Source organism: Silene latifolia, unplaced genomic scaffold (assembly GCF_048544455.1).
Source record: "Silene latifolia isolate original U9 population unplaced genomic scaffold, ASM4854445v1 scaffold_20.1, whole genome shotgun sequence".
NCBI classification, from domain to species: Eukaryota; Viridiplantae; Streptophyta; class Magnoliopsida; order Caryophyllales; family Caryophyllaceae; genus Silene; species Silene latifolia.
This window is the reverse complement of record NW_027413163.1, coordinates 9,850,155-9,868,736: the sequence shown is the minus strand read 5'-3', so window position 1 is coordinate 9,868,736 and position 18,582 is coordinate 9,850,155. Positions and strand designations below refer to the sequence as shown.

The window sequence follows — 18,582 nt, the reverse complement described above, 5'->3', positions numbered from 1 at the left end:
AGGCTACTCGATCGAGTGCCCAACATGCTCGATCGAGTGCCTCGACTCGAACCCAAACAAACCTTCGATCTCTCGACTTACTCGACCGAGTAGCCAGGCTACTCGATCGAGTGACCCCATACTCGATCGAGTGCCCGAGGTACTCGATCGAGTGCCCAAAAACACGATTCTGGTCAAAATAACGACAAATACCCACTCGATCGAATCATGTAGACTCGTGAATACTACCCGCATGTTATCTCACATACCCCAACGTACTATGCATTCATTATTATTTCAACATTATGATTACAACTATGCATTCAAATCACGCGACTCCTCATACAATCAACATAATAATCTACTTCGTGTTATCAAGTGCCACGTTATAAACAACCATCATGCTTTTCATCCAATTTGTTATACAAAACACATATCATTGAACCTCTATTCTTCATGTTACTACTTACCAAAAGCCAAACATTACCATCTATCATGCTCATATAACATTCAACTTTCAATCATGTATTACCCGCATGTTTTTAATTTTCATAACTTTTCATGACACAAACCACACCCTTACACTACAAATCCTATTTTCATGTTGCTAATACAACAACATTACAAATCCACTTCATCACATAAACACTTCCATAATCAAGAAATTCATATCCTTACGAAATTGCCACTTCATCTTTTCCAATCAATTCATCTAGTTCAATCACATACTTCAGCTAACAAGCGCATATGATACGATAGTAGACAATTATACGAACTTAATATATAGCTTTACGCAAACAAAACTGTAAAAACAAATCTTATCACACCCCCTATCCACATGTTATTGGGATTACCTCATTATAAATCATTCATCCTACACATCATTATTCATCACATATAAACTATTTCCTTTTTCCACCAATCATTCGTCATTCTCACATACTTTTCCAACTATTCCAATCAACATGGTAAACCAAGTATCATCCAACATGCTTTCAACCAACAGCGTACAAAATCACCCTTATACATGCCACACATCACCATATTGTTACACAATTCACAAAATAAACACATAGCGATCCCGACTCATATCCCATGGTGACCGGTTTAAAATCGTAGGGCGAGTTCGCGACTTTAGGACGTCTCCCAAGCCTTTGCATTAGCTCCTACAACCTTTACCCCGGGTTCATTTTAATTGACTCCCTAGATTCATTAGATTCATTGGTTATAGGTTTCAGGATCGTCGCTCTGATACCATTTGTAACACCCCCATACTCCAAGTGCCTTACCAGGACCACTCAGGTATAAGGATACTACCATCTCGGTTGCCCGAGGCAATGAATATCATAAGACAATAAAGAAACGTACTTTAAAAGTAATTACAGTTTAAGTGATTACATGTTCAAAACCAAAACCGATAAAAGGAACTACAAGTTCTCAAAACTATCTACTATCAAAATACTATCAAGCGTCAGACACAGCGGAAGACTTCTAAACTGCAACGTGGTGACTCATCCCAGCTATCCCATACGCATCGTCTCATACCGCTCAATAACTCGCTCACCACCCCGAATGGATCACCACGCTTTTAAAACATTTAAACGGGTCGATTAATCACATAATTTATATGATCCAACAACACAACAAACAACATAGCTCAAGCAGTCACACACACAATCACACCCACTCCAATCAATCTCCGTCACCGACTGTCCACTGGACCAGCCCTGCCAGTGGGGGACCGCAGCCGTTCCCACTTAAGCCCCGCTCATCATACCGAGCGATAACCCTGTCCATTAATGTGCACATCCCCTTCCATGGCGGGTTCCACGAAGGGCGAAACTAGGGCATGAAGTCACTCCCGCAAGTGACCCCACTCAGCCGAGAACGCATCTCGAGAACCATCAACAAAGAATCACAACCACAAACACAAAGACAATCATCATATCAAACAACTAACTACAGCACATCACCAATATCCCATTATGGGACTAATACTGAGTAGGAAATCCTACCTGGAACAGCGACACAATCAGACGGTCTCAACAGCTGTATCAAAATTCCTCTCCTACGAATCCTCCTCCTAACATATAATCATGCAATTGCTACCAATCAAGAAACATAACAAAAACCCCCAAATCCAAAATTAGGGTTTAACGAAACATAACGAAATACTATAAAATTGGTATGTAGATCTTACCCTCGACGCAAGGAACTCAACGGTATAAACAACGACAAGAACTGACCGTCTGAACTCTGGGAATTGCTAAGAATGCGATTAAGAAGATGAACTTGTTTGCTTTCTCTCTTAAACAGAAATTTAGGTTTTGGAAAAGTGATTTGGAAACAATGACGGAAGTGTTTTATACTTTAATCGCATTATTAACAAAACCCGACAAAACGACCCAGAAAACCGGCTACTCGATCGAGTAGCTAAGGTACTCGATCGAGTGCCCCCTTACTCGATCGAGTACCCTAGTTACTCGATCGAGTACCCAACAGGTCAGAAACTATTTTATATCGCAAAACTCCCTTACTCGACAGAGTAAGGCCTACTCGATAGAGTACCCCAAGACTCATAAATACGGAGTATTACAGTCTTCCCTCCTTAAAAAGAACTTCGTCCCCGAAATTCAACCCATACATGAAAACAAACATACTAACTCGATCAAGACACAACAACGTGACTAAGAACTCAAAACAAAACTCCAACCCAAACATGAACTCGTAACACCAACTCCACTAACTATTCCTACCTCCACAACATGGCTCACGATATCGTATCCACTCCATTATATCTCTCTCAACACTAACTCCATACACTACCAAAATACTCATAACATCAAACGGAATGTTACATTTTCTTCTTTCCATTTTCCGAGCCCCACCAGAACCGGGAAATCAAAGATCGTAGTTCGTCGCAAAAATAAAGCGGTAGCTTGAAGACACTCATTGCGTAAGTGGGAATAGATTGGGCCACGGCCTTTATGATAGGCTTATCGCGTACCTATGCAAAGATAATTACCCTAAACAACAAGTTAATGTAGCAATAGGGGTCGAACACAAGGAAACGGGAATTACGTCGTGAATTGCTATGGGTGGATTTTTATCAATGTTGATTACGATTTGGTTTGGTTTGGTTGTTTGATGATTAATAATAATAATGATGTAAATTATATGATAAAAGAGAGTCTAAGGGGTTCGGGTCACACATGCAAAGATAAACATATGATCATGATAAACTTGGTACTAACAACATTGTCAATTGCTTAGACTTAAAGATACCCATCTTACGATATTAACATCAACCATAGACCGGGTCCTAGAGAAACTCTCGTCCATGACTAGGTCGTCCTATTATACATGCTTAGTCTAATTCAATTCCGTGCCTCTCGACTTATAGAATGAATGAACAAACTTAATCATTTGAATAAGGCCTCAAACAAAGATTAAACGTGACGATGCAAACATGTGATAGAAGCAATATGAACAATATTATTATTAACTTATTTTATCATGTTTATATATTAAATTTGTGCATGGCTCCCCTAGCCCTTAGACTAGGAAATTTAGCTACTCATAATAGGATGTAAATTGTAAACTATATTGAGAGAAGTGATAAACATGATAATATGATCTAAACAAATTAGGTGATATAACATGTAAAGGAAATTATGCTAATGAAATGGGATTAATAATAAACTAAATAGCAATGTAAAATGTAAACTAGAAATAGAAATACCTTAATAGAAATAACTTGTATGGAAGAAACAAATAGAACCAAGTGCTTGAAATGTAATAATAACCAAATGTTTAAGAACTACAAGATTAACTAATTTGTAAACTAATATGAAAACTATTGAGAGATTATATTGCTTAAGGCTATGAAGAACAAAAGTGAGACGTAAAAATTGGATGCCTAAAACCTTGGAACACCTCTCCTATAAATAGGAGAGGAAGAAGAAACGTAAACATTCAAGATGATTGCGGCCCCGATCGGGGTTGCATGACCCCGATCGGGGTCGTGTGTTTCCGGGTGATTTCTCTTAATTCCTCACTTAATTTCTTGAGGAATCCTAAGTGCGTGATTAATGACCCTTAATGCACCCGGGTAAATGCTCCATCTATGATCTTTAGAGCTCCCAAAAAGCATCCTAAGCATGTTGGAATCTTATGCTTTCCACCTTGACTTGGATTTGAATATTGGGCTTTGACTTTGATTGTTATCATCATTTGCATTATACATATTAATCCATCAATTTCTCCATGCAAAACCCAATCCAATGCTCCATGTTTAGTCCAACACTTGGTCTTGTTTAGCTTAATGAACTTAGTGTATAAAATGATAGGAAAAAATCTCTAAATGCTTAGATTCCTACAAAAACATGTTAAGACAAGCAAATACACTAGAACAACAAATATTAGCTTATGACACTATGATAAGTGCTAATTAACAAATAAAATGAAGCTAATATAGGGGATGAAAGTATATAAAATATGCACTTATCACTTTATCAGAATTTCCCTCCCTGCCTTCGACAAAAGCATACCTCTCCACCCTTGCAATTTCCTACTCAATTTGTCCCTAATAACACGGGCAATAATCTGCTTCGAATGCCCCACAATAGTCGGTAATCCTAGATATTTATCCTGCTCCTCTACCACCCGTACGCCTAGCCAATCAGCAATTTGATCCCTCTTTTCATCTCGTGTACCCCGACTGAAGGACACAGTAGTTTTATTATAATTCACCAATTGCCCCGAAGCTTTTTCATAGCAAGTAAGAATGTTTTTTACCTTCTGCACCTCCCGTTCCTTAGCTCGAACAAACAAAATACTATCATCAGCAAATAGAAGGTGTGTGACCATAGGCGCTCCCGCTGCAATACGTACCCCTCGAATAGCACCATCCTCCATCGCTTTCCTCACCAAACCCGAGAGAACTTCAGCGCATAAAATAAAGAGATACGGAGATAGAGGATCGCCTTGTCGAAGTCCCCTACTCGGCTTGAAATCTTCCGTTATTTTCCCATTAACCCAAATGGTGAACATTACCGTAGAAACACATTTCATTAAATTATCAGTCCACCCTTTATCGAATCCCATCCGCCTCAAAACTCTCTCAAGAAACACCCATTCTATTCGGTCATAAGCCTTTGTCATGTCGAGTTTAAGGGCCAAATGTTCGTCCCCTGTCCTCGTGTTCTTCATGTGATGAAAAATCTCGAAGGCAACTAGGATATTATCTGTGATCAACCGGCCAGGAGTAAAGGCGGATTGGTTTTCAGAAACAATCTCGCCCAAAAACACTTTCAATCTGTTCGCTAGTACTTTCGAGACAAGTTTATACACTACATTACAAAGGCTAATGGGTCGAAAATCAACAATTTTATCCGGCGCTTTCTTTTTTTGGTATGAGCACAATCTGGGTACTATTAAGTCCTCGGGGGAATTGACCACCGCGAAGAATATGAAGAGTCGATCTAACAACTAAAGGACCTACAATATGCCAATAAGTTTGAAAAAAGAGTTCGTTCATACCGTCGGGTCCGGGGGCCTTTAAGGGATGCATTTGCTTGAGCGCAATGAACACTTCTTCTGCTTTATACTCGGCTTGTAAACCTTCGTTCATCGACTCAGTGACACGGTCAGCCACCACATCGAGCACCGAGTCCTCAAACTGAGGTCTATCAGACTTAAACAATGCCATAAAATACTTCCTCGCTGCCCTGCCTACGGTTTCTGTACCGATACTCTCACGTCCATCATCATCGATAAGCTTTGCAATATGGTTCTTTTCTTTCCTTTGGCCCGCTTTTTTGTGAAAGTATTTCGTATTTCGATCACCCTCCTTAAGCCACAGTGCTCTCGATCGCTGCTTCCAATATATCTCCTCCTGTTTGAGCAATTTGGCTATTTTTTTAACCAATGTGTTACGCTCATTAATCAGTCTCGTCGATCGCCCTCCTTCGTTAAGCCGAGCCAATCTTCGTCTTTTAGCCTTAATGTCTCGCAAAATTTTGCCAATATTAATCCCATTCCATTCTTGCAACTCCTTGGCACAACATGAAATTGTACTCATTAAGTTCCCATCATTTATATCCCACGCTTTCTTAATAGCTTCCTCACAACCGTCTTCTCCCACACACATCTGCTCAAACCGGAAAATCCTACCACCCCCCGTCTGGCTATCCTCCCTATAATTCATTACGAGTTTAATAGGCGAGTGATCGGACCATTCCCTATCCATATGAAATTATCTAGCTCTAGGAAATAGCTCAAACCATCTATCGTTCCCCATAGCTCGGTCAATTCGAGATTGTCTATTATCATCCTCCGCCTGCCCATTATCATAGGTAAACTCGTATCCATCGAAAGGCACATCCCTCAACCCACAATCATCAACAACTTCTCAAAAATTGTTCATTTGCCATTGCGGTCGATTCCCTCCCTTCATCTCAGTTGCAAAAAGGATCTCATTAAAATCACCGACACAAATCCACAGTCGATCCGTATTCTCTACCCCTAACTCCCTCAATAATTCCCAAGATAAATGTCTATCGCTCACCACCGGCCACCCATAAAACCCAGTTACTCTCCACACTCCTCCCTCTCCCTGGATGTCGAAGTCCATATGATGGACGGACGCCGACCTAAACACACAGTTAATTTCCTTACGCCAAAGAAACGCAATCCCACCTGACCTCCCTACACTGTCCACCTCCATACCGTCATAATCACCAATATAAGCTCTCAACCGTCGTAACTCACTACCGCTCAATTTAGTTTCACATAAAAATACAAGAGCGGGGGGCTCTCTCCGCAAGAGATTGCGGAGTCCTCCAACGCATCGGGATTGCCCAACTCTCTGTAGTTGAGACTTAAGAGATTCATGATGCCTGGCGGGGTTGAGTTGTCTCAACCTCCGCCTCAGATATTAGAGCATCCCTGCTGATTTTTTGTTTTTTTACCGCCATCAGACTCCCTCTCCTCTATATCCTCCCTCCATCTCTTCGTAAGATTACACCCAATTCCCACCTGCCCTTCCCCTAATATCCTCTCCCCCTTCAATCTGCTTCACTTACGCACTTTCATCCCCTCTCCCTTCGTGCCCTGTGAGTCTGTGACTCCTCGTCCTCCCCCTGTTCTCCTCTTGACACGCCTCAACTACATTCATCAACAACCCCGCCTCCTCTATCCCTTCCACAGTCATATGCTCAACATGCTCCTCTTGATCCTTTCTTTCCCCCTCCGCCACTCTCCAGCTCCCCACGATTTCCTCCTGCACGTTCCTGCTCTTGTCTACCCCTGTGTTGTCCTCTGCCCGTGTTTCTCGCCTGATAGATGTCACTACCCCCATACCTGTATGACTTGCTTTTGGTTTTATAGTAACACTCTGCAACTTAGCAATCATGTTCGATATGGCTTCCTCTTCCCGTGTTTTATATTATGCCTCAAACACAGCCGACAAGGATTTCGCCTTTTCCCCTTTCATCTCAACTATTGTCTTCAAAACTTTCCATGGTGACGCTCTAAGAGACGCATCATATCGCAACTCACCTTCTTCATACGGTCCCTCGTCACAATCCTTCTCTCCATGTCCGAGAATCCCACACCCATAACAAAAGGTAGGTAATCTTTCATATTTAACCTTAAATTCCTCTATTTTACATGAACTGAGACGGATATTTACCTTTGATTTCAGCGGTTTTCTGACATCGTGCACAATCCTCAACCTGATGGCTCGTTCCATCTCCGGATGTGGTGCCTCATCCAAACTGATAAATGTTCCCAATTGTGCTCCCAATCTTCTAGCATTCTCCACATTTGTACGACCTCGGAGAGGCAAGTCATAGACTCTTGCCCAAAGTGGTACGAGATGTAGCAGAACATCCGTCATTTTTCCCTCCATATTCGGCTTGCTGAAACACCATATAAACTTGTCGAAGTGCCATGGTTGACCATCTAGTCTCTTCGACATATCCTTCTCGTTCTGGAATTTGAATGTAAATGTTTTCTCCTTTGCGTCGTGTAATTTCCCAATTATCGGTTCCTTCGACGACCATAGATTGATCATGGATTCCCCCCGCCGCTTTTGCATTAATCGATTTAGAAGACCATATTTTACCAACGAGCATAAGATTTGTTTCCTTCGATTCCTCCTCCGCATCTCCCACGTCCCAGACGAAGGATTCCTCCTCCGTCATAATTTCTTTTCCCGCCCTTCGACTTCATTCCCCTCTCTCATTGTTTACCATATTTATTAAAGAAATTGAATTGGAATAGTATAAAGATGACAGACGAATTCCTTGCGATTAGATCGCAAGAAAAACCTTCAAGAAATAAGGAGATCTCAAAGATGGCCTAGGACTAGAACCCTCATAGAAACCCTAGAGGAGACTTTTAAAGTAATTTTGTTTCTTGTTTGGTCATCATAGGACTTAAATTATTTTAATCAAGTTGATATTAAGCTATTTAAATTAGGCTAATTGTCAAGTTGATTCTTCCATATCACAAATATCACAAAAAAATGATGAAGTTAAACGTGGGTTGATACTGTAATTAAATAAAAAAAATATGCACTTTCAACCACTGGCTTACACATCAGTTATGTGGTTGTTATTTTAATAAAGAGGATTACATATACCTCTAAATCTTATAAGTTATCCATAAGACTGAAAGATTGAGAGTGAAATGTTGTGTGTTTTCTCATTCAACGGATACGGTATTTATACAACATAATACACCGAGTATACTTTAAATGTACTGAAAACATTTGTCATTGATGGGGCATATTCTGCACCGCTGACCAAGTCAACACATTGAGCAAGGTCAAAGATATCCACAGCAAAGTCAACGACTTAGACAGTCTAGCCGATGCAGCTCATCGGCTTACTCACACTGGTCTCGGCCCGAACTAGCCAGCCGGGGCACATATCCGCGTACTCATATCCAAGGCCCTCGGCCGGCCTGCCATTGGTCCATCGGCCGAGGGTAGAACGGTCTTTCCACCTGCTAGCCACTTGGCCACTTGGCCACTACGTGACAAAAGGTGAAAAGTCTATAAATACTCCTCAACCTTCATTGAGGAAAGGATCCATAAATTAACCTAAGAATCACTATTCATCTGGTAATATCTCCCTTATCTCTCTACAATACATCCTTAGCCAAGTAACAACTTATCCCTCTAAGTTTACTGACTTGAGCGTCGGAGTGAGTACGCTTGGCACAAAGCCAAGCCCTCAGTTCGTTCATTGTTGCAGGAGAGGCCGAGAGGAACGATAGAGACGAGGGATCCAACTCAAGACATCATTCCACAAGCTACGGGTGGTAATAATACTTGCTCTAGAATTACACCCGGAACAATTGGCTACACAGTTACGAACGCTGTCGAACCGCAACCCCGATTACCTCGGCCAAAACCGAGAGCGACGGGGATACGTCGGTCGATACGCTAGAAGAAACGTATACTCAGCGCAGTTGAGACGCAAATCTAGCGATCAATATGCCTACACAGTTACGAACGCTGTCGAACCGCAACCCCGATTACCTCGGCCAAAACCGAGAGCGACGGGGATACGCCGGTCGATACGCTAGAAGAAACGTATACTCAGTGCAGTTGAGACGCAAATCTAGCGATCAATATGCCTACACAGTTACGAACGCTGTCGAACCGCAACCCCGATTACCTCGGCCAAAGCCGAGAGCGACGGGGATACGCCGGTCGATGCGCTAGAATAAACGTATACTCAGTGCAGTTGAGACGCAAATCTAGCGATCAATATGCCTACACAGTTACGAACGCTGTCGAACCGCAACCCCGATTACCTCGGCCAAAGCCGAGAGCGACGGGAACACGTCGGTCGACACGCTAAAGACGTTAAACACAGTTGGGATATGCATTCAAACTGCCTCGGTCATACCGAAGGTAAAAACGAAGGCACTCAATTAATGACGCAAGAAGACAAGTGAGGGATTGTGATCAAAGCCCCGGCCAAGCCGAAGGCCAATAAGACGAATTTTATTGAAAACAATTACAAAGAAAGTACAGACGACGGCCGTCCCCATAGGGATAAGCCTAAACACAACCTACCAAGAGTTTTACTGACAAAACAAGGGAAAGAAAAGCAAAAGATTACAAACATATCATTTGAAGCGCCAAAAAAATGGCAGGGAGGAAAGGCTCAATAGTTGGCCCCCGAACAGCTAAAGCTATCCGAGATGCCGGGTGAGTCTGGTGACGACCGCCCGCCTCCCTATGCCCGTTCTTGCCCTCCATCGATGGCAGCGAAGATCTTCGGTGGCCGGCTCGAGAAGAGGGCTCGACGTTTTCAAGTGCCTTGACCTCTCGGCCTCCTTCACCCCTTGCATCGTAGGCGCCTTGGCCTCGGCTATCCGAGCCGCCTTCGCAGCCCACGCGCTTCCGCAAAGATCGCCATCTCATCCAGAAGTTGGTCAAATTTATCCCACGGGAAGGAGCCGTCGGGGATGAGCTTTTGATTGCCTCCCTGGTAGCCTCCTCGGCCGGTCCCGAATTGGGCGCATTTTAGGGAGGAGATCATCTTGAAGCATTTCAATATCCTTCTCCTTTTGAGCAAGGGAGGCCTGCGTGTCCCTGAGCGCCTCCGCCTGGTTATGGAACAGGTCCTTCCACTCTTCCCTCTTGGCAACCACGGCGTCATAAGCACCCTTATACCTGTCCCGCTCCTCCATCATCTTGGCAGTGGCGGCATCAGCGCCCTCAACTTTGGCCCTCTCGGCCTCCAGCAGCTTCTCAGCTTCCTCCACACGCTTCTTGGCAGCAAATAGGTCCAGCTTAGCCTTCCCGGCTTCCCCCTTTGCAGCGTACAGATCAAGCTTAAGCTTTGCGATCATCGGCGCAGCTTGGGCCACGGCCTTTTCCTGCTCCATGATGTGGGAGCCGGCTAGACGGGTCCACTTCGCCAGCCTCTTATATATTCTCTCACCCTCCGCCACGAGCTCGGCGGAAGGAATCTTCTGAACTGAGGAGTCAACGGTGACATTTCTATCACCCGTCTTCTCAGGCTGCTTCTCGAGCTGCCGCTCAGTAAGAACGACAGCTGCCGACGGCGGATCTACAAAAAATTTACACAGAGCATCCACGTCAACATGCATCGACACATCAGAGAGTCGGTCGTCAGGAATGTCCAACGAACCAGCTAAGTCTGAACCGCAAGTTAGATCCGTACCAGTCCGGACCCTCTTAGGCGGAGGGACGGTTGGGGCAGTCTTCTCCCCGGCAACGGTGGAAGCAGACGGTGGCACTTTTCTCTTCTTCAGAGGAGAAGGGTCCTTAGCAACGGTCGCCACCCCCTCAGTGATATCGATGACCTCCAAATGATCCTTCTGGACCACTGGAGTCGAAGAGGGGGTTGGCACTGACGCCGCCGCCAATTTGGACGCTGCCTTCTTTGTTCTCTTCGGCACGCCTCCGAGAACCCGTGCCTGGGCCGCCTCCGGATCCAATGCCTTCAGCTGCTTGTCCATCAGCTCCTTGGGAGCCAGTCTGCGATCACGCGCGTCAGCCGTAGGATGCCGTTGAACAACCTTCCCGTCCTTATCAAGCCCTAACCTCTTTAAGGTCCTCTCAGACAGATCCTGGCCAAATCGGTCTGCAAGAAATCAAACAAGAGTTACATAAAGGAAGCAAAACAAAGCTCTAAAACAGGAATACGACAGGCAAAGATGGGCCTCACACCGACCCCACTCACCCCGATTGAGGGCTTCGGTATGAGGCCGACAAGCAAAGCGGCTCATCCGAAGGATAATCCGAGTCGGGGCAGCCATCCCTTTTCAAAGATCAAACACCGACGCCCGTTTCTCCTCCGCAGTAAGAGGGACCATCGAAGCGTCCATCTTAACCTTACCCCGGGAAATACATTTCTCATATTCTTCCCGGTTCTCACACCGCAAGTAAACAGGGCTCTGGAAGGACCGAGGCAATGGGTAGTCCTCCGGCACTTGGACGTACACCCATCGCCGTTGCCAGTCCTTACAAGAAGTAAGCTTGGACACGGAGACGAAGCCTGGCTCCGTCTGCACGCTGTACCACCCCACTTTACCGGCGATTGACGGCCGTAGATGATGAAGGCGGCGGAATAAGTTAACTGTTGGGATCTCCCCCCTAAAGAGACAGAGCCACACAAAGCCGACTATCGTCCTCATGGCCAACGGATGCGGTTGGCCACAACGACGTTCATAGCTTTGATGATAGCCATGACGTATTCATTCAAAGGAAACCGAGCCCATACTCCAGGTGCCGATGTACACGCCGATGTGACCCGGGAGGGCAACAGACCGCCCGACCCTCCTCGGGGATAACGATCTTATACCCATCACCGAAGGAGAAATGGTCTCCGAAAAGAGTCGCACCGGAACAATGGCGAATTTATTAGTCCGTACACGGTCAACACACGATCGTGCGAGTCTCGCCATGATCCGGGATAGACGGCCTCTCACCATCAGAAGGAGTCCTCTCATCATCATCAGCATCATCATCCTCATCCTCCCTCTCCTCCAAAATTGGTGGATCAACTACGGGAGGAGACCTAGGGCCCCCAAACCTTATCGGGATGGCATCTAGTATCCCCTCCCCATCAAGACGCGACGGGGAACCCCCGCGCAGAGTGCTAGTCCCAATCGTCACAAGCGAAAGACATGATAGTAATGATTATTTAACAAAATAAGAAGTGAGGAAATTTGCTCGTTTACCTTGAAGAAAAACACTCACGAGTAACAACTCAAAAATTAGAAGACAAAGAAGCCCTTGAAAGTTTAGAGAAGAAAATTTTGGAGAGAATGAAATTGGTGGCCAATTTCACGGAATAACTGCCCTATTTATAGGGAAAAGCCCATGAAGAAGGACCAATCAGAGAACAGCCCATGAAGCGCCAAACAATCAAAGAACAGACACGTGCCAAACATGCAACCATGGAAAGTCAATCGTCGCAACAGTCAAACGTCAATCAATGCAACAGTGATCAAGCGTCTTCAACACGCCCCTTCATATCTCTGCCTATTCATCTTCCTCAACAAATTCCTAGGTATCTGCTCTCCGCCGGCCACATGATCAACCAAGCTAGGAAGCACCGGCTTGGGGGCAATCAAAACAACCGGCACTCCCAACCCTAGTCTCGGCCAGCGTCACTTTCTTTTCCACATCGGATGCCCTTTACACATCCATGTGGAGGGGGGATATGGTACGGCCTAAGCAAAACCAGGCCGAGGTAGAAGAAGCCGATACCGAAAAGTTTCAGAAATTACTTGCGCAGAATATACGCTCAACATACATCGGAGCCCATACCACGGCATAGACTACGCTGGGGGCAAATTGATGGGGCATATTCTGCACCGCTGACCAAGTCAACACATTGAGCAAGGTCAAAGATATCCACAAAGAAAGTCAACGACTTAGATAGTCCTAGCCGATGCGGCTCATCGGCTGTCACACTGGTCTCGGCCCGAACTAGCCAAATGGGCACATATCCGCGTACTCATATCCAAGGCCCTCGGCCGGCCTGCCATTGGTCCATCGGCCGAGGGTAGAACGGTCTTTCCACCTGCTAGCCACTTGGCCACTTGGCCACTACGTGACAAAAGGTGAAAAGTCTATAAATACTCCTCAACCTTCATTGAGGAAAGGATCCATAAATTAACCTAAGAATCACTATTCATCTGGTAATATCTCCCTTATCTCTCTACAATACATCCTTAGCCAAGTAACAACTTATCCCTCTAAGTTTACTGACTTGAGCGTCGGAGTGAGTACGCTTGGCACAAAGCCAAGCCCTCAGTTCGTTCATTGTTGCAGGAGAGGCCGAGAGGAACGATAGAGACGAGGGATCCAACTCAAGACATCATTCCACAAGCTACGGGTGGTAACAATACTTGCTCTGGAATTACACCCGGAACAGTCATATTTACTACTCCCTTAAAAAACTAACGTTTTTCCCATTTCACTAAAATACTATTCACATATAATTGAGAAATGAGGAGAACAGTAGTTTTTGGAGGGAGTATTAAACTTTGGAGAGGACGGTGGAGTGAATCCCGAAAGTGAAATTTTCATCTTGGCTCTTCTGTTTACAACGCTCTCTCTCGAATATTTTCCCTTATAATTATGGGATCTCATGGTACTCCTAAAGTTTGCATTTTTCCCCCAAATGCTCCTACTTTACATAAAAAATTGCTTTAACTGCTCATATATCTTAATCACGATTTCGTAAAGATGCGATTCTTTCTCTAAAATTATAGATCTCGAAAAGACAATCATTTTGAAAAAAAAAACTTAATTTTCTACTTATATGATCGAAAATAAAAGCCGGTCAAAGTTTCTGAGCAAATAAACTTTGACAAGTCATAACTCCGTTCTAAGATGTCAGAAAAAAACAAGATTTTTTTTTCAAATTGAAGGGATCTCGTAAAGATGATCTACTTAAGAAAAAAAAATTGCGACTTTTCATTCTCGTAACTAAGAGATATGACTAGTCAAACGTTTTTTTGACGAAAGTAAGGTATTTGGGGAAAAAGTGCAAACTTCAGGGGTACCATGGAAGTTATCCGTTTGTTTTAACCGTTTGATACTGTTTTATTTTTGAGATTTTTTACATAGTACCTTTGGCCCTTGTGTTTTTTATTTTACGTGGTATCCCTCGGTTTTAAAAATATCACAAGTACCCCTAAAACTTATAAATAGTCCATAAAATACCCAAACTAATAAAATTTAGGGAGTATTTTTACATGGTATCCCTCGGCGATTGTTAACAAAGGTAATTAAATCTCATACATTTAGGGGGGGTGAGGGGTAAGAAATTAGATGGATTGACCCCAAACCAAACGCCCCCTTAGAGCATCCGCAAAGGTTAGGCTATCCATATTTTCTCTTTCCTTTTTTTATTCGTCCACCTCATTTTCCACTAACTTTTCCATTTGCCCTCCCCATTTCATAACTATATCAATGCAACAATGGGGTTCCCCAATTCACACACAAAAATTTGAGAAGCTCCACAAAAGTAACACAAATTGCCTTGCTTTTTTGTTGGGGACCTTCCCTAAAAACAGTGGAACCCCAACAAATGGGGAGGTTGGTGCAACAATGGGGTTGCTCATTTGAGGAAAGAGAAGACAAAAGGGGAGCTTATTTCCCTCCTTTGCGGATGCTCTAACGATCTGTCACAAAAAAACTACAAGTGGGACAGAGAATCCGCTCTCCCCTTATCGGGTCATAATCTACAAGCGACCCAATAAAATTAGGCCCAAACCACCATCGTCGTCACCATCTAAACCCTTGTATCCCCAAATCAAAAAGTAAAGAAAAACCCAGAAAAGCAATGGAAGCTCTGAAACTCTGAACCATTTTGGCACTAACTTCCATCTCCATCTCCTTCTTAGTTTTTAACCTTTGAATCCCTTGAAAAACATTAACAAAACGAAATGTCCCTCATTTCTCGTCTAAGTTCGCATCCCTTGAAACCTAGGGTTTATCCTGGGTTTTACAATCGATCAACTATCAATCTAATCAAACACTTCTGTTCTTCTGCAAACTCCATTGATGATGACCCTTCTACTGATTCTATCTCCAGAAACGAACAAATCCCAGAAAACAAATCTGAACAACAACAACAACAGAGGCATACTACACGAGGAGGTAGGCGTCGTAACCCTGAAAAGGTAGAGGATATTATTTGTAGAATGATGGCAAATAGAGCATGGACTACTCGTTTACAGAATTCTATACGTAATTTAGTGCCTAATTTTGATGAATTTCTTGTTTTGGATGTTTTGGATAAGGCCCGAAACGCCGAGCATGCGTTACAGTTCTTTAGGTGGGTTGAGAGGTCTAGTTTATTTAAGCATACTAGAGACACCCATATGAAGATTATTGAGATATTAGGCCGCGCTTCGAAACTTAATCATGCTAGGTGCATTTTGATGGATATGCCTGCTAAAGGTGTCCCCTGGGATGAGGATATGTTTGTTGTTTTGATTGATAGTTATGGTAACAATGGTATTGTTCAGGAATCTGTTAAGATTTTTCAGGAAATGGCCGAGTTGGGTGTTAAGAGAAGTGTTGATTCTTATGATGCTTTGTTTAAGGTGATTTTACGTCGTGGGAGGTATATGATGGCCAAGAGGTATTATAATAAGATGATTGAGGCTGGGATTGTTCCTACTAAGCATACGTTTAATGTGCTTTTGTGGGGTTTCTTTCTTTGTAAGAAGGAGGAGACTGCTAATAGGTTTTATGAGGATATGAAGAGTCGAGGGATTATGCCTGATGTCGTTACTTATAATACGTTGATTAATGGGTTTCATCGTTTGAACAAGATTGAAGAAGCTGAGAAGTTGTTTGTGGAGATGAAGGGTAAAAACATTGCTCCTACTGTTATTAGTTATACGACTATGATTAAGGGCTATGTTTCATCGGGGAAGGTAGAGGAGGCGTTTAAGATGTTTGAAGAGATGAAGGGTTTTGGTATTAATCCTAATGCTGTCACATACACGACACTGTTACCTGGTCTTTGTGATGCTATGAAGATGTCTGAGGCTCAGATGGTCTTGAAGGAGATGGTGGAGAGACATACTTCTCCAAAGGACAACTCCATTTTCATCAAACTGTTGGATTGCCAATGCAAGTTAGGTAACTTAGATGCAGCGTACGATGTGTTAAAGGCAATGATAAGGTTGAGTATTCCGACTGAAGCTGGACATTATGGGATATTGATTGAAAACTTTTGCAAGACTGAGGCCTATGATCGGGCTGTCAAGTTGTTGGATAAATTGATGGAAAAAGAAATAATATTGAGGCCGCAAAGTACCCTAGATATGGAACCCCCTTCGTATAATGCCATCATTGAATATCTGTGTAATAATGGGAAGACTGAAAAGGCTGAAACTCTTTTGCGACAGCTAATGAAAAAAGGTGTCCAGGATCCGATTGCATTTAACAATCTAATTCGCGGGCATTCAAAGGAAGGGAACCCAGAAGCAGCCTTTGACATACAGAAGATAATGATCAAAAGAGGGGTATTATCTGAAGCAGATTCTTACAGACTACTTGTCAGTAGTTTCCTGGAGAAAGGTGAACCTGCTGATGCCAAAATGGTGCTAGATAGCATGATTGAGTATGGTCACTATCCCGATTCAGCTTTGTTTAGAATGGTCATGGAGGGTCTCTTTAAAGATGAACGGGTTCAGACAGCTAGTCGGGTGATGAAGACTATGTTGGAGAAGGGAGTAAAGGATAACATGGACTTGGCAGCAAACATTCTGGAAGCACTATTCATGAGAGGTCATGTTGAAGAGGCGCTTGGAAGAATCGATTTACTAATGCAAAGTGGATGTGGTGTGGACGTTGACCATCTTTTATCAGTTTTGAGTCAAAAAGGGAAGACCATAGCTGCTCTTAAACTTTTGGACTTTTCTTTGGAGAGGGATTTCACCTTGGACTTCTCGAGCTACGACAAGGTGTTGGATTCTCTGTTAGCTGCTGGAAAGACACTCAATGCTTACTCCATTTTGTGCAAAATCTCGAGTAAAGGAGGTTCTACTGAGCAGAAGAAGAACATTGAGAGTCTAATCAAGACCCTCAATGAAGAGGGGAACACTAAACAAGCTGATATCCTGGGGAGGTTGATGACGGGCGAAAAAGTGATCAGCCCCAGAAAAGGGAAGAAGCAACCCAAGCAAGAGCTTGTAGTGTAGCGTCACGAGTGAGTTTTCTTTTTAAAGTTCCTGTTCGCCATTTCATACTCGTGTTTCTTTTATTGGCAAATAACCCTAGCAGAAGATACTTCGACAATTTCCATTCTTGAGCCTTATGATTGCTTAGACATTAATGGAACTGTTTTTGCTCCTGTATTTTAGCTCATCATTACTTTAAGATATGTTTTTTTTCCCCTTAAAAGTCGATCAGTTATTAGTCTCTATGGTGACTGGTGGTACCATACAGGTTTCCCATTTCGTTTTTAGAGTATCGCTTTTGTCCACATGACCTTTGTTGGACTGTTGAATGTGTTTATCAAAATCTGTGAAGATTTGAGTGTACAAGATTCAAAGAGGCTCTTGTGCAGTTTCTTCTGTGAGCTGATACATTTGCCGGAAAATGGCTCTATTTTGCCAAACACGTCTTCAAGTATGAAGTTGAGAAATGTTCATATATAAGGCCTATTTCTGAAGAACTCAATACGAAATATAGATAAAAATAAGCGAGGACAGTATGATTTGTAATGGACAAAGGTTTAACTGGTCTTCATATTGTACTTTAGCTCTGTGTCAGATTGTCAGGTTAGTCTTATACGAGTATTTATTAATCATCAAATACTTTATTGTAGAAAAATATAGGAGAGGAAGAGGATGTAAATATTGGAAAATGAAGTGGATAAAAAGTAAATGGAATATCAAAAAAATAGAAGGGAAAAATAAAAATAAGAGGACGAAAACCTTCTCTCTATTACACTTACTAACATTAGTACATCATCCATTGAAGACGCACTATCCGTCATTAAGTTCAAGATGGATAGTGGTCCTCTCAAAAACGCAGTGGGGATCCATTTTCCTCCACTTGCACTATCCATTCGTTTT

At 43.2% G+C, this 18,582-nt stretch overlaps 3 protein-coding genes across 3 annotated transcripts; 1 reads left to right on the top strand and 2 right to left on the bottom strand.

Annotated features, from left to right (window-relative positions):
* Positions 1 to 4,485: 4,485 nt before the first annotated feature.
* On the bottom strand, positions 4,486 to 7,393 carry LOC141638307 (uncharacterized). The gene is made up of 3 exons (XM_074447711.1): positions 7,065 to 7,393; positions 5,521 to 6,176; positions 4,486 to 5,330 (listed from the first exon to the last, which is right to left on the bottom strand). Exons 1-3 carry the CDS (start codon positions 7,391 to 7,393, stop codon positions 4,486 to 4,488), a joined length of 1,830 nt encoding a protein of 609 aa, XP_074303812.1.
* A 33-nt stretch (positions 7,394 to 7,426) lies between these two features.
* On the bottom strand, positions 7,427 to 8,056 carry LOC141638306 (uncharacterized). The gene has a single exon (XM_074447709.1). It carries the CDS (start codon positions 8,054 to 8,056, stop codon positions 7,427 to 7,429), a length of 630 nt encoding a protein of 209 aa, XP_074303810.1.
* Positions 8,057 to 15,223: 7,167 nt separating this feature from the next.
* On the top strand, positions 15,224 to 17,905 carry LOC141638350 (large ribosomal subunit protein mL102 (rPPR5)-like). The gene has a single exon (XM_074447749.1). The coding sequence runs from the start codon at positions 15,433 to 15,435 to the stop codon at positions 17,701 to 17,703; it is 2,271 nt and encodes a 756-aa protein (XP_074303850.1). The 5' UTR covers positions 15,224 to 15,432; the 3' UTR covers positions 17,704 to 17,905.
* Positions 17,906 to 18,582: the final 677 nt, after the last annotated feature.

Bases quoted from the DNA above. Each gene is read 5' to 3' on its own strand.
- LOC141638307 (XM_074447711.1), bottom strand. From the start codon at position 7,393: ATGATTGCTAAGTTGCAGAGTGTTACTATAAAACCAAAAGCAAGTCAT. The intron at 6,177-7,064 runs GTAAGTGAAGCA...AATGAATTATAG, and splicing joins GGGAGAGGGGATGAAAGTGC to GGAGGATAGCCAGACGGGGG. The intron at 5,331-5,520 runs GTATGAACGAAC...TTTGTAATGTAG, and splicing joins AAAGGCCCCCGGACCCGACG to TGTATAAACTTGTCTCGAAA.
- LOC141638306 (XM_074447709.1), bottom strand. From the start codon at position 8,056: ATGATCAATCTATGGTCGTCGAAGGAACCGATAATTGGGAAATTACAC.
- LOC141638350 (XM_074447749.1), top strand. From the start codon at position 15,433: ATGTCCCTCATTTCTCGTCTAAGTTCGCATCCCTTGAAACCTAGGGTT.